At 43.9% G+C, this 21,391-nt stretch overlaps 1 protein-coding gene across 4 annotated transcripts in view; it reads left to right on the top strand.

Moving 5' to 3' along the window:
• DIS3L2 (DIS3 like 3'-5' exoribonuclease 2) overlaps window positions 1–21,391 on the top strand; it is a 203,712-nt gene that overhangs the window by 112,949 nt on the left and 69,372 nt on the right. For all 4 annotated transcript variants that reach the window (XM_087740589.1, XM_087740590.1, XM_087740588.1 and 1 more), the window contains exons 12-13: window positions 11,269–11,381; window positions 18,641–18,748. In XM_087740589.1, the coding sequence (XP_087596715.1) occupies window positions 11,269–11,381; window positions 18,641–18,748 (221 nt within the window). The remainder of the gene's footprint in view (window positions 1–11,268; window positions 11,382–18,640; window positions 18,749–21,391) is intronic.

The raw sequence follows: 21,391 nt of genomic DNA, 5'->3' as shown, positions 1-21,391 counted from the left end.
AAATATATATACATTTATTGAATCTTCCCAGTATTTACCTGATGACCTAAGCAAATGAGATTTCTGCAGCGTGCTGCTCCCTGTTTTTTCCCTTCCCTTTAAATCTGTTCAACCTGTTGGTGAATTTAAATCAAATATACCTAAGGGGAATGGGATAAAAACCTCAAACACATTGTGTTTCTATAAGTGTCATGAAAATGGTGCATAAGCAAAGAGGAGAGCTTTTGTTAATGACCCAAATCTGGGAAGAGTGCAGTGTGACCTTTCTTCTTAGCTGACACCAGTGAATCCACTGTGGGCTGTAGTTTTTCAGAAACAGATCTGCAGAGAGTGAGGACTTACGTCTCTGTTCAAGGAGCCTATTTCACACCTTTTGGTAAAACCAACCAATGTTTTGCCAAATGTTGGTAAAATTATCCCTTGTCTACTGCAGGCTTATGGATACTGGGACTGCTTTTCTTAGACCTCCTGGACACCTTAGTAGACATCCCTAGTGTGTGAGCTCCAGCATCTTGTGCCTGAAAAACACCTGTAGAGCCCTGGTAGCCCTGAGTTGTTCTCTGTCATCCCAGGTGACTGCCTGCTGCTGCTCTTCTTCCATCCTTGTTCTTTGCTGATGTAGGTTGCAAACGTTTGTGTTGTTCTAATTTTGCAAAGTTGTATGCACTTTTTTTTGCTTTTTAAGACATAAATATTCTCTATTCTCTTCAGCTTTGTGCCTCTGGCCACTTAAGGACTGTAGGGTGAAATTTGCTCTTGCAACACATGGTACAGGACCTTTCAGCTAATCCGTTTGGTTCCTGCAGTGCAAAGTGTAGGAAGAGTTTGTAATTGGAGTCATGCTGGCCTGACTTGCTTAAGATAAACACTGAAGAATGGACTAGTGTTGAATTAAAAGTTACATTATGAAATTACTATGCTCCCTTCTTTGTAAGATGTTTAAGATTAACAGACACCAGACTCAGCTTAGAGAGAACATGACAGAAACCCCACATTGATATATGAGTCAAATGTAAAATGACCATAAACTGCAATTTACTTAAATTTATTGCAGGAGTCAAATATGGGAAAAATAAAGACGACCTACAAGGAGTGGGATTGTGCATAACATTTGGTCAGTTTTTCCCTTGGTATCGGCCGTAGTTAGCTCGGCTCTCCTGTTACCTACTGGTGGGTTTATGTTGTGTCACTGCGAAAGTGAAAAAGACATATTGCAGTGATTAGAAACAGGTACATATCCTTTCTTTCTATCAAGGGTTTGTGGTTGCAGATTCTTTGAAATATGCAAAATACACTCAGGTCTGTGCCAAATCCAGATCCCTGCTGTGTCCCATAATGTCATCCCGTGTAATGCTGGGGAACTGCAGCATGTACATTATATTTTGCCTCTTCTTTTAAAGTAACATGGGGTTGTGTGTGGAAGCACACATCACTTCGATTTCCAGGTGCAGGGTTGAATGGAATCAGAGGGCTGGATTGCGTTATCTTTCCTCCACCGAACATCTCTCTTGTCTCAGTGAGACAACTTGACAACATAGGGCTCCCCTCAGCTTGAGTGGAAACAGGGCAGCTTGCTCCAAACTGGTGGTGGTTGAAAGGGAAATAGACTGAGCCTAATCCGCAGACAAGTGCATTGAACTGGATGATAAGGTATTGGCGTGGAGATTAAGAAAGTTTGGGTTTGGTTGGAGCATTGATTGCTGGAACATAATTTGTTAAAACATTTTTTGTATATATTTGAAAGCTACTTGTGAGAAGATTGGTTAAAAGCTTGGTTAAGGAAAAATGGGCAGGATTTGTTATTGGTAATTCATATTTATTGCACTGGATTTTTGTATCAAGTATAGATATTTTATAAAGATTCCATTCTTATCCCAAAAGCTTTTTTTTTTTTTTTTTAACGTACACAGAGAAAGCTGTAGGGGAAAAAGATGCAGGATTAAAACAAAATAAAAGGTAGATTGTCTATGAAGGATTAATCTAATGAAGACTATGGCTGCAGAACATGCAAACAGATGTGCAAATACCAGTAGAATTACTCATAAAAGTGAGTTTACTTTCCTGCAGGGAGGAGAGATGCTCTGGGTGAAGTCGCCTTCCGGACTGTTTCAGTTCATAAATTCAGGACCTGGGACAATTCCCCGAAGATTTAGAGGCGCGGGATTTTGTGTCCTGGAGGATCTCACTAATATTTGTGGATAAAGACTTAAAAACAATAGTGTCTGACAGTATATTGAAGAAAAAAAACAAATGCCTTTAAGGAGCTGGGTAATGGGGAGAGGATCCAGAAATTCCTGTACAAAGAGATCTAAGTGCACTTCGTCTAGGATTTCTGTTCATGAAAAAGGACCTCAGGGACCAGGAGCGTCTTTAGAGAAGAACCGCAAATGATAGGTGATGACCAAAAAGAGCGAGAGAAGACAGGATTTTTCAGTAAATTTAGCAGATAAGAATCAGAAGATATGTGAGGAAGATAAACTTTAAAAGGGTACAAATAGCTAGGAATAAATTCCCACATGGTTAACTTCAGTTGTATGTTCTGTTGCGTGCAGTCAGCAAAGAAGTTACTGCTGTATATATTATTTATTATCAACTTTCTTAAATGGCAGGATCCCTCAGAATCACTGGGCTATTGTTTTAACTTTTAATTTATTGCAATGCAGGGGTTTCAGAACCCAGCTGAACAGGAAAAACATCTTCTTACAGTGCAGGTCACTACAGTATTTCTTGATTGTTGACTATTATGCTAGTTACACAGAAAGAGTAAAACCAGGTGCAGATGGAAATATTTTGGAAATTTTTCAAAAAATAAATAAGAAAGTTGGATGGCTAAAAGTGAAATCTCAGTGGCTGCCTTCTGTTCTCAAAAAAGTCAAAATGTCAAGGCTGTTCAGTGGAAGTACCTTGTACGTGTTTGGCCTAGCCCTAAATCCCAAGGTCTCTTTGTATGCCTGGGAACGCTCGCTCAGCCTTGGAGTACTGTGTTTAGTAGAGACAGCACAAAAGGGACTGACCTAGCAGTAGAGAGAGGCTGGTCCCTCCCCACTCTAAACCTTCATTTCAGGAACAGGATGACATCCTACACCCAAAATGATTGTAATTCATCTTGAAAGCTGCTGGGTGCCACTTCCCATCTCTTTAAATTCAAAGACTACTGATTTCCTGATAGAGTTAGCCTCTTGAATGGGTCTTGGAATAGTGATAAAAACAATTCATGACGTGAATACCAGAAATTGTCCTTTCACTTTCATCATGTTGGCTGGAAATCTTGCTGTTAAGAGACTGCTAGGAGTCTCCCTTGGTAGCTTCTCCCTGCCAGCAAGGAGTGCTTTCTGAGCTGGGAATCTGAGTTCACAGCAGCACAGTCATTGCCTTGGTGTCCTGCTTGACATCTTGTCTTGATGAAGGGTTGGAGATCCACCTGCCAAGTGCTTGGGATAGACTCAGAGTAGGAAAGATGCGTCTTGGGTCTAAGTCATAAGTAGTCATCTAAAGGTTCTCCCAGACATGACCATATAGCCAGTACTGGCATTCAGTGGATAAATCTGATGTATTTGAGGTTTGTAACTCCTCTCCATTTTGCTCATTACACTTGAGTCTTGCAAAGAAATCAGTACAATTTATAAAACCTCTGAGTGGAACTTGCTATTTTGGCACCTCACAAAGTCTGCTAGGCACTTGTGCAGGCACAGAGGAAACGAGCTTACCCATGACCCTCTGCACTGTAAACAGGTACCAGCATAGGAATGGGGAGAAAATCTGCACAGGCAGAAGGTGAGACATAGTCATCGCTGCATAAGGAACCATTGTGTCTGATCTCAGTCTGCCAATACTGGACACATTTGATATATCAAAGAAATGGCACATTCTCTTCCTTTTCCATCATTATACTGTCTGTCCCCTACTGTCCTGTGCTCTGACCTCACTTTCACTATTAAAATACTTATACCCCACTTTCATCTGTATTTTTCTGCTTGTATCTTGCTCAGCAGTGTGAACGAATCTTTATGCTTTGTGCTTATTCTGTTGAATATAATTCCCTGTGTCCTTCAGTCTGCAATTAAATGTTTTATCTGGTACATGCTGTGTAAATTTTGTCCTTCTGAGTATTTAGTGTTTTTCCCTCAGGATAATTCCTTCCTTGTGTAAGTATCCAACTTAATGGTGCAGCAGTACTGCTTGCACAGAAGAGGTCTTTTATTCTCCGCAGGAGATATTGAAGGTACGGTGTAGGCAGTAGGTGCACTCTGGATGGCAGCATCTCCTGTCACAAGGTGATGAAGAACTGACATGGGTTTGCTGGTGACCCACAGGACAGAACACTTGTGTGTTATGTTTCTCTGCCTCGGTATCCTGATATGTTCTGTTGAGGTCTAGAGACCTGAATTCTGACTGATCACCAGCTTAGATGTTTCCAGCTCGTGGGAGCTGGAAGTTCAGAGAATACCACCTGCACGAAGATCTACCCCGTGTTCCTGTGGGAGGATCGACCCTCCCGTTCTCCTGAGAGCCTGGGAAGGCCTCATGCTGACCAAGAGCCATCTCTAGGTGTACTCTTCAGAGCTGAGCAGTGTGGGGAAGCACCTTCCTCGCAGGGGCTTTAAATGCTAACCTTAACCAAAGTATTTGAAACAGTGCTTAACTGATTTGGCTTGTGCTGGTTTGTGTGTAAAGCTCAGGGCTCTGTAATGCACAATGCCTGAAGTGCCATGTTATGGAGGTGTCCTGGCTTTGTTTTGAGGTATAAAAGGTAGTTTTTAAATTCTAGCAAGTGGTTTTAGGACATTGCTGAATTTATTAGCTGCTACAGACAAAAACTGTATGCAATTCACATGGAACACCTGCTCCCAGCATTTAATTTAGTAATAGATAAAGTCTCCTCATAATTCTGAAACTATTTAAAGAATTGCTGCTGGCTGATGGAGAACTCTGGAAAGTATTCTGCTTAGGCAGGATTCCTTTCCTAGCATGTTTTTCTGCTTTTCATCTTCACTTGTCCTTCATTGCACTTAAGGAACACACAAGTTTTGTTTTGTACCTTACCTGGAGCCAATCCAGGTGCCCAGCCCGTTCCTGAGCAGCGGCTGTGCCCGCCACTGGCCAGCTCCCCTCATTTTTTTCTTCAGCATGACGTCATGTGGTATGGCACAGCCCTTTGGCCAGTTTGGGGCAGCTGTCCTGGCTGCGTCCCCTCCCAGCTTCATATGCACCCCCAGCCTCCTTGCTGGCAGGTCAGTATGAGAAACTGAAAAGTCCTTGGCTTAGCGTAAGCACTGCTCAGCAACAACTAAAACATCAGTGTGTTATCAACATTATTCTCATCCTAAATCCAAAACACAGCACTATACCAGGTACAAGGAAGAAAACTAGCTCTATCCCAGCCAAAACCAGGACAGGCTGAAAGAAAGCAGTGGTTTTGATTGTGATTTAAGAAGCAAAGGAAAAGCCCAGCCTCACCCAGCCCTTTTGCTGTTTGCAGTCGGAGCACTTGGAGTGGCCGTGCTGACATGCTACGTGCACCACCGCTCCCTCTGCCTTCGCCCTGTGAGAGGAGTCGGGGGCCTGACCTTGGCTGCCTCTCCAGGTGCTACAAACCCAGAAAAAAGTGACTAAGCATAGTTCAAAGATGAGTTCAAATATCTTGAAACCTTGACCAGGCTGTTCCTGATGGTCTCAAAGTCTCTCTGTGACCGGTGGGTGAAGGGGGCTGTTTCTGTGGGACGTTTCTCATGCGAACCCGTGGTAGAGGGGCTTGGATGGGGACATCTCCTAGAGGCAATGCCTGGTAGTACATAGTATTTTGTGGATCATTACTGTTTAGAGGTGCTTACTGTTTGTTTGGGCAGACAGTTTTTCCTCTTTTGAAGTTGTTGCAACATTTACTAAAGTCATATTTATGCTTGGTTGGAAAAGTTGCTGCTCTGTGCCCCAGGGACTTGTCCTGCTCTCTTGAGATACAGGATTCTGACTCCTTTTGCCAGAGTCTTTGTGAGGTTATGTCAAGGAAGAGACCTTTAGAGAAGGAAAAAGCTATTACTTAAAAAAAAGGTGTAATTAGTTGCATTTCGGTTGGCTAAACAACCATCATGTGATAATCTAAAAAATTTGGTTTCCTGGTAAACAAGTCAATGGATTTATGCTCAGTTGCACTGTGCTTTCAAAAAGCAAAATGGCCCTAGGGTACCCAAGTAAAATTTAAGCACTTTCCTTGTTATTTTAAAATAAGGAAAATAAAACACACTGTCTGATTTTCTGAACAATAGCTTGGCTTCTTGCAGTGGAAGAGTAACCTCCGCTGAGAATTAAAGCCACCCACCTTTGTCTTCAGGCTCCAGAGCAGACAAATAACTCGCTCTTTCCATGGTTCCACTTTTATTTTTGTATTAAACTCTTCTCTTCTCCATCTTTCTTTTTTTTTTTTTTTTGCTTTCCCACTTGCTCTTTTCTCCTCACTCTCACTGTCATTTTCTTTTTGCTCTCTCTTTTTCTTTTAGCAGCTTCCCCAACTCTCAGTGCCATTTTCTGCCTCCGTGCAGCTTGTATTAACTTGTATTTGTTTTGTATCCATCCCTGTTAGTGTCTCCCGCCCCCCTGTCCCTTCTGTAGCCGAGACCCCTGTAGAGGCTATCCTCGGCTGTTTGCCCATGATCCCATGTGAGAACTTGAGCCTTGATGAAGACCCATGCTCTACTGTAGCAATGCTAATAGCAACAAAACGTGCATGTAGGTTAAAGGCCTCATTTGCCTCTCTTTATGCAAGTTTTTCATACTTTTGCAAGGCGTTAAATATTGCTTTGCAGATAAGAGGAGCAGCATGGTTCCCCCAGGGCAGAGGAATGGGAAAGAGCTGTAATTATTTGCTGCAAGAGTTTGGTCTAGCCAGGGAACAGCCAACTACCTTTAATTACCAGCAGCAGGTAGGTAGTTGGCTGTTTTCTGGCTGGAGCAAACACTTTGCAATCTGCTTTGCACTCTTCTGTGTCTCCCGAACTGAGGGGTGAAGGCAGTGTAAGAAATAGTGGTTAATACAGAAACTGGTATTAAGTTTTAAGTTGACTTAACACTCTACTAGTGTTTGTCTTCTCTCCTGAGAATGATGATGCTTGAAGGTGAGGTGAAAATAAAGGGGAATATGTCTGCGTGCTGGAGAATTGCCTTTTGCTGTTTTATCCTTGAAGGGTTGCATTTTTAAGTTGCATGGTCCTAAAATTAGCGTATGCTAAGGTATGAAGTGAAGTTGCTTGGTGTTTCTGTCTGCATTTGTGCTAGGAGTGACTAGAGTTGCTGAAGACAGAGAAGAGGGGTTTGCTGCCAGTGTGTTCCCTTGCATACTGTTCAAATACGTTCAACTCAAGTTTCTAATTCCTGGGGCAAATACTTGATACAACTTGCTGGGTTGGCAGTTTTTATGGAGCATTTACAGACTGAAAGGTCCTTTTCCTTCTCTTCCAGCTCTTTATTGCTAATCCTTTTTTGTTTATAATTTTCCTCAATAAAGAAGGAAAAAAATGTTCTTTGAACTGTTTTGTTGTAGAGAATGAGATCATCAGTGAAAAAATAAAAAAAAAAGGAACAACTTGTTCTTTGTTCTTCTGTGAGGTGCCACCAATTCTCCTTCAATTTTAGCATCGTATCAGTGTTACACATACAAGGTTTTGGAGTGGGTTCAAATACACCAGATTCCCAAATCAAGGAGCCAAACCTTCTCCAGAGCTGCTGTGTGCCTAATGCAGCCTCGTGCTGGGGGAGGCCTGCCACTCGTAGCTCTGTCACTTGGTAAGCTTCGAGAGGGAATCCAGGCTCCTAGAACTTGGAGCAATACAGGTCCATTAGGCTGCTAGAATGGCAAAATATATGTGATGGTAAACAAAAAGGGAAATTGTCTTCCCTGTGTGCAGTGTCGCAAGGGCATCAGACCCGTGTTGTTTGCAGTCCCTCTTGCACAGAGCGTTGGCCCAAGAGGAGCTTTGGTGGCTGAGTGCCCAGCCCTTTCTCTGTTTCTACTTGCAGACCTCGGGAGGAGAGCTCCTCTCTGCAAAGGGTCTCTTTATGGGGTTTTGCAATGCCATAGTATAATTTCAAATAATACTCCTGTCTCCCATCCATCTCTGTTGCCACATCTCTGTATTTGCAGAGGGGGGCTAATAGGGTACAGCTGGTTAATAAAACTTGTGTTGCTTGATTCTAAACTGCATTCCCTGTTGCTAAACATCTCCCATGTAGCAGCTTTGTAGTGGTGGAGTTCGAATGGGATCACAATTTTGCACCCACTTTCAGATGAAATGATTTTAAGTGAAAAATCCCAGAGATCCTGAGTGAAAGAAGCCATCCAAGTGCCTTCAGTGTTTTTCATTGCAATAGATGCTTCCTTCAGCTCTTGCTTTAATATCAGCATATGAAGTGTCTGGCTTAGTCTCCTGTACATTCTTATGTAAATTCCTTTAAAAAAAAAAAAAATCCTTAAACTGGTAGCGTATACCTAGCTTTAGGGGTTGTTGAGCAGCTTTAGCCCCACTGTAGAAGAATTTTAAATTTGGAGTGAAGCAAGTGTGTGGTTTGTAAAGTACTCATTTAAAGACTTGAAGCCTCCGTTAGCTGGAAAAGTAGATTTCTTCATCAAAATGAAGGCAGAGTAGATCATATGTAGCAGCCTGTGGTGTGTGGTCCATGTGGTGTCCACCCTTTCCCCCTTTTCTCTGCTCCCTGACAAGACTTTTTCAATAAACGAGTGCTGGTTTAACTCTCTTTTCCTTTCGTTCAGGCCACATTTTCTTTTTTCCTTGGGAAATAACACAAGACTTACAACGTGAAATGTTCCTTTTGTGACTTTGTCGTAAAACTTAATGAGACTAGAAAAACTATTTGTGGACCTGGAAGAGAATCCTAGTGAATAGTATTTCTCTATCCACAAAGCTCTTTCATTTTAATTAGCAAATAAACCAGGAGAGAGCAGTAGGCAAGTATTTCTGTGCAGGCTTAGGCTGGTATTTTGTCTAACACATTCAAAAGCAGTGATTTGAGAGAAATCTGATTGGTTGATCACGGTGCTGTATCTTCAGGTGCTCTTGGTCTGAATTTTTTGGGGGTGAGGGAGATAGGGTGATTCATACTTGAGCAAGACAAACCCAAGAGCTGCCAGTTTGCATTATGTCAATGTATGTAAGAAAATATTTAGACAGAATTTCCATTAAAAGTTCAAAAGCAGGGGGCTCATGCTGACCCCAGCTTTTAGAAGCTGTGGTGGGAAACCTGAATGAAATTTAACTCCGCTCAATGTGTTTTCGTTGGCTAACTCCATGTTTTATTATCTCATGCAATGAGATCTTTCTTGGTTTGTCGATTTTCTACCAAGGACAAAAAGTTCATGTATGTAACAGTGCACATATTGAATTAAAGTACGATTAAAGGCATGATGTAATGACCCCCTCTCCTTTTCCTTTCATCAATATTTGCCTGCAGGGTCAATACATTACAATATTGACTTCAAAGTATTCAATATTTTTTTACCTTCTGAGTGTGTTGGCTTCGAGTGCGTGTAATACTAAACCTGTTGGTTGAACTGTTGGTCTAAGACTTACTGTCTAAGTAGTTTCAGGCTTGGATGCCTAATCCATGTAGAGCAGCTTTCAAGGCATGTGATAATATCACAACACAGCTGTAGGCAGCTTTCTGAGGTGAACCATTTAATCTGCAGTCTTTTCTCCCAGCTTCCTAACGAGTGGTGGAATTTGTCCCTTGGTGTGCGATGGGATTATTGCCCTCTCCCCCTGCTGCCATCATATTTACTCTCTGCAGGACCTTCCAGTGACTGTAGGTTATATGGACAAAATCTAAATCCCAGCGCTCCCGTCTTCCATGTGCGTTTTTGCTGCTTTTACATCTGTGCTCTATCGAGTGTACAAAAGCAGCACAAAAAACAAGATAATACTTTACGTACTCAAAGCGCTGCGCGAACACGGCTTAATAAAGTTAAGTTAAAATTGTTATGAATTCAAACAGTCGCACAGGGTGGTTTGGTCCTCACTTATCTGAACTCCCAGCTGGGGGCACAGTGGGCTGGGTGGCTCTCCAAATACGAGCCTGAACCTTCTCACGCTTCCCCTTCTCCTGTATACGTTTCCATTTTCACTCTGCTGAAATCTAGCACCGGTACCCGTCAACACGGGCAGATGTACTGCGTAACGATGGCAGCTATTAACAATTTAGCCTTCAAAAACGTGACACTCCAGAGAAAGGCTTTGATAATATTCTTTGCAAGGCGTATAAACAAACAGGATTGTCACCAGCATGGTATCTTCTTACGTTGTCTTTTTAAAAAAATTAGGGAAAGAAAAAATATTTATACATACCAAGAAGTTAGTGAATTCCTCTGAAGAACCAAATGTTATAATTAGGAACCCGCTGCACTTAGAACTATTCTACAAATAAGCACCTCAAATCTAGCCTAGAGTCCTTCCAGAGAAAACAAAGGTCAATAGGCTTCTTTGAGGATTAGCAAACCAGAGTTTCTTGGACCAAGGTACTAATTACTTCCAAAGCTGAGGATGATCGTTACTTCCAAATCCAAATTATTGCCAAAACCTCACGATAAACCTCAGTAGTACTCCTCTCTAGCCTAACTTTTGAATTAAGATACTTCTAGACTGGACTCTGAGGATAAAAAGCCTAATCTGAAGGGAAGGCAGGATAACAGTGGGAATATTCTGCTTGTGGAAAGCTGTGCTTCTGCATAGCCTGATACAAAGTCAGTGAAGACTTCGCAGGTCCCCAGCAGCAATTTGGGCTCAACCAGGGTGACGTGGAAACAAGTGCAGCTCTGAGAACCCAAAAGCGTGTGTGACCTGCTGCTCCATACCTGGGAAACGGTGACCTGCATTACCTGTGTGCTTGTATGGTGGGGTCCCATATTTCTTGCTTACTGTTGTCTGACAGCAAAGGGATGAGGACTGGGCTCACTATTACAAGCTCCTAGCTGGAAAGACTTATTCACGTGTTTTTTAAGGGTTTACACATACCCACTGTTGTGCTTGAGGATTCACCCGTACGTGTATTCACTTGGATGTTGTAGCCTTGGTGGCTGTGAATTTTGTAGTGTCCTGAGAGACCACAGCTTTCGTCTCCGATGGAAGAGGTGGACAGAAGTATCATTTCTGTGAGGTCTAGGCATAAGGCAAAAAGGTTACGGTAGCACTGGGAGAGGGGTTGGAGTTAAATATGTCAGCAGTTCATTTCTGCCTGCAGCCTACTGACTTCCTTGTGCAATTTCAGGGAACTTCGAAGTGGGTGTTCACATCGCGGATGTAAGCTACTTTGTACTGGAAGAAACAGCGTTGGATAAAGTAGCGAGTGAAAGAGCAACTAGTGTCTATCTAGTGCAAAAGGTAAGGACAATTTTTCCTTTTTTCATCTGACAACTGTGTCTTCCATTTGCCATAAATTCATTTTAAATGTTCATTTTCAAGTGCCTGCAGTCAAAATCTGGCTATTATTGTAGCAAACCTACAAAAATGAGTAAATTGATGCAAACGCAAGAGCTAACATAGCTGCTGACTACCTCGGAGCTTACAGAGAGAGCCCGGGATGAAGCAGCAGTTCGTGACCGTGTGTCTGTGGGCAGAGACCCGGCTGTGCCAGGGCTTGCCAGCTCAGGAGCAGCTCCCTGTGAATGGGACTCTGCTGATCTGGAGCCAGTTCGGGGCCCAGAGCTGCATCGCTACCTGTGCACCGTGCTGAGCCTGAGATAAGCCTGACAGACCCAAGCTGGCTCCTCTGCTTTGCTGTTGCAGGCTTGAAATTTGCAGATGTGGTGGTGGTGGAGAGTTTTATTTTTGTCTTCAGTACAGTAGTAGTAGCTAATCCCTCTCAGAAGTGGATGCATAGCAGAGTAGGGTGTAAAACACTCTGTGCAATCTCACGTTTTGAGGCACAACAGTATTTAATGACTTTTCTTTTATCTGGGTATCCTAAATACTGGAAAAATGTCTTCCATCATGCAGTGAAAAGATATTTGAAATTGTACAGATTTTAGTGTAACGGAATCAAATGTTAAAGTCAAGTTTAAAGTTGACTTCTAAACTTTAAAAATGAACAGATTCATGGTTAACATTATTGGAAAGGAAACATTTGGGTTTTGTCTGTGCCTGTCTCATTTTCAGTTGAATGTGCAGAAACATTTCCTAGCTCATCAGGTACCACCGGCACTGTGCGTGCAGGGCAGCCGGGAAGCTTGGCTGTTAGCGTCCTGTGTGGGCCTGGAGCATCAGCTGCATGAAGAGCAGCGTTGAGGCAGTCTCATAGGAGCAGATTAATCTGCCTCTTCCCGCACTCCCATTCAGTCAGGCTGAAGTCCTTGTCTCCGCAGCCTTTTCCGGGATGACAGGGCATCTTTTGTATAATAAATAAACATATCCTACTAGCTGCTTAGGATTAGGAGTGATTCCTCCCCTCCCTGCCTGGATGTTGCCAGGGTTGCTATCCGGTGAGGGTCTTGTAATGATGCTTGTTCCAATAGCTTTCTGTGTCCTCTCCACGCTTTCCAGATGATAAAATGATTTATTTTACACTATTGAAATCAAATTAGTGGTTTGATACCAAGTTTTTAACCTTTAGTAGCTGTTCCATAACTTTTCTTGGGTAGAAATAGCTTCAGAAGCACAGCTTCAGGGGGTCTCAGTGAGCCTGGTGGATTTTACATCTCTGTGGGTATGGGTTGCGTGGAATAGCCATGATAGCAATGCAGAAGTGCCCAAGCTGCGTTGGTGGTAGTGAGGCCAACAGCACACGGGTGCTGCAGTGCGGGACCAGGTTACCAGTGACTTGCTGTTCTCCAGGAGTGGGAAGCAATGCGTATCTCATGGAAACAGCAGTTCTGGCACCAGAGTCTTCCCAGTCCTACAGTCCCTCCAGTGATAAGCCCTTGGCTTCTGCGGCGCTCTGCTTCCATCTCTGATGGATGACTCAATGGCCGTAGCTCACTATAGGAGATGCAGGCTAGCCCAGGGGGGATGTCACTGCAGGGCAGCAAAGCTGTGGTCCAGGAAGATATTGTGGCAGTATTTCCAAGTCAAAATACTGTAGTTTGAAGGCATGTGATTTTTTTTTAAAGAGAGAAGGAAGATTTTTATATAGAAAGGAGACATTTTTCATGAAAATCTAGTTGAATTCAAAAGCTAATTGAATTTTCTTACAAAGCGCTTTTTCCCCCAGCACTACCAGTCAGTCACGTGTGATGCCAACAGAAGTTATCTGTTGCCCGTCATCTTCAATTGCTCTTCAGCTACCTTTGCCCAGCTGTCAGGATTAGTGTTTTACCCACACTTCTGCCCTGCAGAAAATATATTTGAAGAGTGCAAACTAGGTTAGATGATGAAATGATCAATATTTTAATTGCAAGAGATGAAAAGGAGAGAGGGAATGAGCAAAGGAAAGCAGCCAGACTGTCTGAAACAAGATGGTAGCATGACTCTTGTAGAAAATATGCTTTCCTTTGATGGAACCGATTCCTAAGACAGCTGTGATTCTGCTAGAGGTTAGCACCATGCTAATCCTCCCAAAGAAGTTAAATAAAGCCACATATTTAATTTTCCTGAATCATGTACCCAGAAGGGGAGTTATTGTGTAATGGCTAGTGGTCTATTTAATAAAAGTCAAAAGTTTTTTAAATAAGAGTGTATCAGGTTTTAAGAAGCAAGAAAACCTAAACAGTTTCCTCTTTTTTGGCACATCTTTTAGTGTTATTTTAGGTGTGAAGCAGCTCGAGTGAGAGGTCAGCCATAAATCCCTATAATATTTTATTGGTCCTATTCTATGCTGGAGATCAAAGATCAGAACTGTAAGCCTATCTTCACGTTGAGTCCAAGGACTTCAAGACATTCACTTTTGACACCAGCAGGTTGTCAGGGTGTTGATATTTTGATAATCTCAGGCTGAGTAACAAAGAGTTGCTCGAAATCTGAATTCATGGAAGTGTTGATACAACTCTTGAGCAGAAATCTTGGCTCATAAACAAATTGCCTATTTCCTTTGAGTGTCTTTTAACGTGTAAGCAAGAGGCTTGCTGAGCCCACCCCATTGTTGGACCTCAGCGTCCTCCTCTCAGCTCTGGGGAGAGCAGCTGATGGAAACTCTCAGTTAATACAATCCCTCCCCATCACACTGGCGGTGGGAGAAGGGGTCACCCCGGGAGTCAGCGGTGGTTGTAACCAACCCAAACCAAGACTAAGCAGGCAGCCAAAGCAGGGCACCAGCAGAACGGCGTAGTTTGAAGGGAGCAGAACTACCCACGCGACTTTGTGAAAACAAGGGGTTGTTCTTAACCAGAGTTTGTTCCCTTTTCCCTTTGGTTGACTGATCGATTTTCCCCTTCCGTTCTGTGAAAAGCTGCTACAGCGAGTCCATTGATGAGAGCCGCCCTGGCTAACCCGCTCTGAACCTGGCCGGTGAGTCAGTCCTGGCTGCAGCAGATGTTTCTGATTTTAAAGGGAACGGGGAGTTTTATCATCCCAGTATGCGTGTGCTCCCTCCCACTGCCCAGCTCCCTAGGAATGAGTCCGAGGCTGAAAACTTGCATTTGGTTTCTGGAAGCACTTTATTAGCCAAAGAGGCAAAACAAAACAAAACAACGGGCTCTCACAAGCAGCAGGTTAGATCTTCCCATGTCCAAAGCAATTCCACCATGCAGAGGAGCCAGCTGCTAAGCAGTGTGGCCGGCCATGGTCACAGGTCCATGTGTTTTATAACCCCGAGATGACGATGTGTAGGAAACCCCCCAGCCCTGGCAGTGCCTTCTCTTAGTCTGGTTTTCCCTTGCTGCCCATGGCTTCGGCGTGCCGGGATGCATGGCTGCCTGGGGGGAGAGCTGATAGCGGGGGGGGCTATTGTGCAGTGCTGGAGCACTAAGGCTCAAGCTGTGTACAGTAGCGCTGGAGATTTCGAATGTAGGACTTGGAAATATGGAGAGAGAAATCCTCTGTCTGTAATTTGATTTGAAATGCAGACCCACAGCTGCGAGCACTGTAGATACCAGCCTTTCACTCAAAGAAGTGCTCTTTCCAGTATCTCTTGGGTCCTGCTAGGCTTGTGGGGAGAGATGATGTCTTTTATTAGTCTGACTGATAGAGGGGGATGAAAACCAGACAAGCTCTCACCACCCAAGCCTTTCTTCAGCCCTGGTTTCTATGATACATTCATGAGAAAGGATTTCCTGGGGGCCGTAGGTCCTTTTTTTCATTGTGAAAGTTTTTTCCCCTAGCCCTGCTGGGTCTCTCCAACCGCATTTCTAGATTCAACTACATTTATACACCCCCCTGTTCCAGGTTTATGATCCCTGTATAAGCCCAGGTGACTTTATTTCCACCTGCAGTAAAATCAAGCTGAATGATGTGATCCCCGACATAGGCACATCCTAACCATTTGCTAAGGAAACCACTTCATGCTGGAGGTGATATCCCTCGGCAGTGTTTCAGCCTGCTGGCTTTCTGCGTGCTGTGGCACTCCGCAGGGCAGCTGGCAGACACCGCTGTCTCTTGGCAGACAGTCACGGGAAGGGTAAAGCATTTAAAAGATGCCGGGCAACCTCTGGATTATGTGAGGCGATGCTATGCAACCCTGGTATTTTGCAAATCTGGGCATTAAAGACATACTTAGGGAAATCTCCTCTCGTCCTGCGTCTCCTTCAGAAAGAGATGGAGATAATCTTATTGCAAAAGTTCCTTCTGGGCAGCCCCTGGGATAGCTCCCAAAACATCTCGCTCTCCAAGTGTGACACAATTGTGACATCTTTGTATGTTAAATGCTGGGCTTGCAACTACTAAGAATCCTTTCAGCCTGTGACCGTTTCATGTTAAGGAAAAAGGAAATGCGCATTTATAACTTAAACTTCTGTGCTTTGTGACAGTTGGTTTATTCTCACTGTAGACTGTGAAGAGGAATCGTGATGGTAAAGCAGAGGGAGGCAGTCAGCCAAGACTGTCGTGATGTTGAAAACAGGTTTCTTCTTTTAATTCAGTAAGGTAGATAAAATTGGAATACCTTCAATGCAAGGTCACGTTGCCTTATGTTATGTGTGTATTTGCTGAGCCCAGGAAAAGGTTGATTGAATTCTTGCTCTCCTGTGAGGCTTCCTCCCTGGCTTGGGTTAAGTTACTTTGCCTAAAGTTTCTCTCCTGTAAAACAAGGGTAAGGTGGGTTGATGCTTCCCTGTTTAACAGTAGGTTTGTTGCAGCTAATTGCTTGGTGAGTGTTTAGTGCTGCAATTATGATCTGAGTTAAAGCTTTGCTTGTGTTTCACATCATTGAAAGCCCTTCCATAGAATTATAGCCTTTTGAATCGGATATTAATCCTGCTCAAGTACACTTAAAACAAGCATTCTGTTGTTTCATTCTGGCGATTCTTCGTCGATGGGCTTTCATGTTTCATGTAGGCATTTTTCTAGCAGACTGTTATTTCTTCAGGAGATGTGAAGGGAAAGAGGATGTGCTAAGGCACAAAAATATTCAATAAGTACCGACCGTTATCAGATAATCAATCACAGAGACAGGGAGAGAGAGGAAAGCCAGTAACTGCAGCTTTTAATTTGGGCAAAAAAGGGCACGGCAGCTTTTATTTAATTACTAGCACTTTGTTCACTGTGACCTGAACTTCAGGGTCTCACGGTGGTCATGGGCGATCTTAGGCAGGCAGGGATTTACGATAGTCTATAAAGCTATTTTCTCTCCTCTCTGGTATGGGTTGGCACCGCTCACGCTAAATTTATAACCTTGTGGTGTGGGTCCTTCCAGGCAGCATGGCAGAGCTCACGTACTGGACCCGTGAGTTATGAATGTACCAGTATTGTTAATGTACTGTTCACAACTGGAATAACAGAGTTGACGGCCTTTGTGTTGCGGGAAACAGCTTATCATAATCTGTGCCCTTGTGACCTTCCAGCTGAACCAGTCCTGCTGATTCATGTTGCGAGTGACTCCTTGACAGTCACAGACCATACAGTTAACCTTTTGGCATTAATATGCACTGCAATTAGAATGGATTTATAGCCATCGTCTGGTGCCAAACCACAAATGTGATTAAATATTTTAAGAGTCTTTCCTTCAAAGCAAAAGGTAAATACAAAGTGTGTGCACTTGGGGAGAAAATGGACGTCTGAGACTGTTTTTTTTTCCTTACTGTTTTGAAGAACAGTTGTTCCCCTGGCATCCAGGTAGAAAAAGTTCTCTCTGAAATCACCAAATCGGTGTCACAGAGTTTGGAAGAGCTGGGGCTTGCATGCCAGTTGGCTTGCTGCTGGTCCTATATTTACAGGGTGGCACGTGGAGCAATCAAAAGGGAAACTAAATTAAATAGCTAAAATATTTTATGGCAACGAAGTAGAGCATTTCTCTCTGTTTTTCTGGAATGCACCAGCCCACATTGCCACTCAAAATAAACAAGAGGAATAACGTGGTTCTTCTCTGAGGGCAGTTAGGGCTTCTTCACAAAGGTAAATAATGAGAAGGGAAATAAGAATGTGAAACTCTGATAATTAGGTTTACTTCATTAAACAGCTCCTAAATATTATCTTTACTGCAGACTTCACCTGGGAAATAACTCAGGGATGGTAGAAACACTTGGAGCTGCTCAGGTTTACTCTAGTGTGAATATGCTCCAAAACTTTTGCTTTGTTGCTGTAGTCAGTTGAGTAATTCATGGTTTGGTAATTCAGTGTTCAGAAGCAGAAATATTGATTAGTTGTAAGGAATTAGGACGCAGGTTAAAAAATCCCTGCCAGAAGTTTCTGTTGGCTGACCTTTTGTTCAAACAGAGTTTAGTAAAATAAGAATTGTTCTCCCTCTGTTTGCAAACACCATGTTCAATAGTCATAGCACAGGTGCTTTTGTTTATCTCACCAACATCTACATCTTCCTGTCTGTGCTGCAAAGCATGGCTCAATCTTTAGTAAAGCCATGACCACCCTGTGATGGCTGGGAGAAGTTTCATTTATGCTTTGCAGGGAGCAGACTTGCATTACTTGCCTGGTTACACAGTCTTCAGCGGCAAAGCAAGAAACACAGTTCCCAAGTCCAAGCTCTTCAGTTCCTGACTGCCTGAACTGTGTTTCTTCAACATCAAGTTTCTTGATGTGCTGAGTCTTCCTCATTCTTCCCAGTGTCACAATGGTAGTGGGAAAGAAGTGGAAAACAAAGCAAACATCATGACTTTAAAAGCTGCAGAGCGAAGTGTTCACATAACTGAGGATGCAGGATGCTCCAGGGTGCTTAATCCATACCTCAGAGGGGAGCCGCGGGAGCGATTCGCAGGTGGGAGACTGACTGCTCCCTCTGGTCTCATTGAGGGCCGGGGCTGATGTGAGTGTTGGGGGCCTCAGCAGTGCCCGACGTCCTCTCCTTTCAGAGGATTTGGGTTACTTATTCCGTGTCGGCATGCTGTTCGCCATGTCATGTAGCTCTGGCATGGGTGATGCGTCCCAGAGCTGTGACGTAGCCACTCCTGCCACAAAGAATGGGATCCTGAAGGTTTAATGCATTTTCTCCTTTTGTGCATTGTTGACGCTCTCTTTTACTAACTCATCAGGGAAGCTTGGCCACAGACAGGTATCTACTAAAAGCCCATATCTCACCAAGGCGCTCTCCTCTTCTCTTCCAGGTGATCCCGATGCTTCCCAAGCTGCTCTGTGAGGAGTTATGCAGTCTCAATACCATGCGAGACAGGCTGACGTTCTCTGTGATGTGGAAGATGACTCCAGAAGGCAAGGTACCTCGAGTAGTGGGGGCAGTCATCCTGCTAATCAGTCCTCCCTCGTGGCCAGGCCCTACTCTTGCAAACAGAGTGGTAAAAATGCCATCCCTTAGCATCCAGGTGGATAGCAAAGGACTTATTGGTGAACAATGCTGGAGGATGTAGGACTGTCCCTGTATCTTGTTTTACCTATGAGATACTGTGGAACTTCCAACTGGAATAATCTCACAACATGATGCGGAAAGGAAGAATATTTGTATGAATCTCGGGAACAGAGCATTTCCTGCTCCTTGCCAGGTGACCCATCCATTTAATGTCTTACCTCCAGCAGCAGCTCACAGCTAGTGCTCTGGGGCGACGAGATGTTCCCCCCCTACCCCAAACCTGCCTTGTGCTTATAGGCAGTTGTGCAATGCAGTGGATGAGGGCAGTATCCCTCTGTGGCCTCTCTGGTAAACAGACTATTTCATTCTTCTTCAGAGCTGCAAATTACATCGATCCAAATAAAGCACGATAGCTCTTCAGCAAAGGCACAGCTCCATCCTCTCAGGGAGCAGTTGTGGAGCCTGTCTGTCAGTGCAGCGAGCTGCCTTCAGCTGCCTGCCAGCTCTCCCCAGGTCTTCATTTCTCTTCCTGTTCCTCTCCCACGCACTTGGTAACCCTAACAATCTCCTCTTTGGTGATCACAGGGTCCCCTCGCTAATCGAGGAGGGCTAAAGACTGCCGCTACCAGAGGACTCTCCAATCTACGCCAAGTACACGCTGTGTACTCCGATTCATTTTTTTTTTAACCAGTGTTGTGCTCATGCACAACTCTCTGTGGAGAGTATTTCTTGTGCCCATTTGGTAATTTTTCACAAAGATTAACTTTACTTCCTTATTATTGTCCATGCTGCTCTAAAGGATACTGAATCTTCTTTTGTGCTTTAGCAAAATATAGTTGCAGTCCTCTATCTGCTACTCTGGCACTGAGATGGGTTTTATTTTTTCGCTGTGAAAAGCGTTCCACTTCCTATAGCGACAGCATGATTACTCATGGGACCTTCTAATAGTAGCTACTTGGTAGGCCTTTTATTGACTCTGAGTGGCCTTTGAACAGCTAATAGTCAAGTCTTAATTAAAATAAGCTTTTAATTAAATCTTGTCTCTTGTCCCCTGCAATATATACATTATTTGCTTTTCAAACAGTGTTCAGACCAACTCTGTCTGGCCAGTGAGAAAATAGAGGAGCTGCAGCATCTGCCTCGCCTGCTCAGGGAGCTGATCTCTGCAGGAGCAGTGGTCCGGGCCATGACCACGCTGCCCCTTGGAAAGCAGACTGCCTACAGCCATCTCAGCAAACTGGTTTCTCCTAGGAGGCCTGTCAGGACTGCAGTCTTAATTGAGGTCACTTGATTTGAATATTAGGTGAAAGCTGGAGAAGAATTTACTCCTTCCAAGAGGAAAAGTGGTTGTAGGGCTTTTGCCCAGCAGGGCATTCTTGTAAGAGCTTATCTGTGAGTTGGGACAGAATGTCTCCCCTGTATATCTAGGTGTTACTATAGCCTCACCTCAGTCTAAACAGGATCACATGCTCTCCCAGGCTCTGCTGGGTGAAAGGGAGGTGAGTCAAAGGCCCCAACACGGCCTTTGAACTTCAGCTGGTGGTGGAGAGCCATGAGAACACTGACATTGAGGGCAGGACATTCCTCAGTGAGGGACGGATGAGGCCGAAGAGCACTTCGTTGCACCACACATGCACAGCAGGATTGTAACCTTGAGCTTGCAAAGCAAAGCCCAACAGCCCTACTAGAGGTGAGAGCTGCTCTGAGCTCCCGCTGTTACTGCTCCAAAGCAAATAAGTCTGGAGCTAATGCATCTCCCAAGGAAAAGCCATGCAGATTCCTCACTTGAATGTGACAGTTGATAAGTTGTTAGGGTTTTTAATTCTTGTTTCTTTTAGAAAAATAATGCCAGGATCAGCCCTTTCTGGGAGACAAGCACTTTCTTGTTTCTGTTGCTTTTGGGTTCTGAAGTTTTTCTCTTTTAGTTTTCCATGAGTGTAACAAAATACTGCTTGAGCAGCACTCCACATAGCTCCATGGACTCCAGTGGGATAGTGTGACATGATGTATCTGAGATGACTTTCCAAGGGCAGAGGCGTTAACCATATTGTTGCATCTGTGCTGTTCTTCAGAAGCAGAGCTGGGCGTTTATAGGAACAACGTAGCACGTTCTTGTTCGGATGCAGTCAACAGAAAGATATTTGAAAACAAACGATGCAACTCTCCTTTTTAAGTTATTGCCTGCTGATGTTTGAAGCACGGTGCTGCTGATTCCTTCTACTAGTGAGGAAGAGAAATTGCTTCAGTTTGAAACAACCTGTACAAACAATGTGTCTTCCAGGCTCAAAACTGTTGTCATCAGCCAGAACGTGCTATGGACACTGCCTTGCGTGGAGAAAGTCCTCGGTGTCCTGCACAGCTATGTCACGCCCTCAAAGAGACCCGTACCACCAGGGACTGTGCTAATGGGAGGGTTTCAGCTGAGCCACACTGACTGCCATCACATGATGTGCTGGGGGCTACAGCTTTTTCTCAAAAACAACCAGAGCTGAGGGAAGCCTTGATGTAACCCTAGAAATGTCTCAGATACTGGTATTCTGTCTGGGGTCTGGAT

This window comes from Nipponia nippon, unplaced genomic scaffold (assembly GCF_047370975.1).
Source record: "Nipponia nippon isolate SJK-2023a ecotype South Korea unplaced genomic scaffold, ASM4737097v1 scaffold_7, whole genome shotgun sequence".
In the NCBI taxonomy this organism is placed as follows: domain Eukaryota; kingdom Metazoa; phylum Chordata; class Aves; order Pelecaniformes; family Threskiornithidae; genus Nipponia; species Nipponia nippon.
This window is presented reverse-complemented; position numbering and strand designations above follow the sequence as displayed.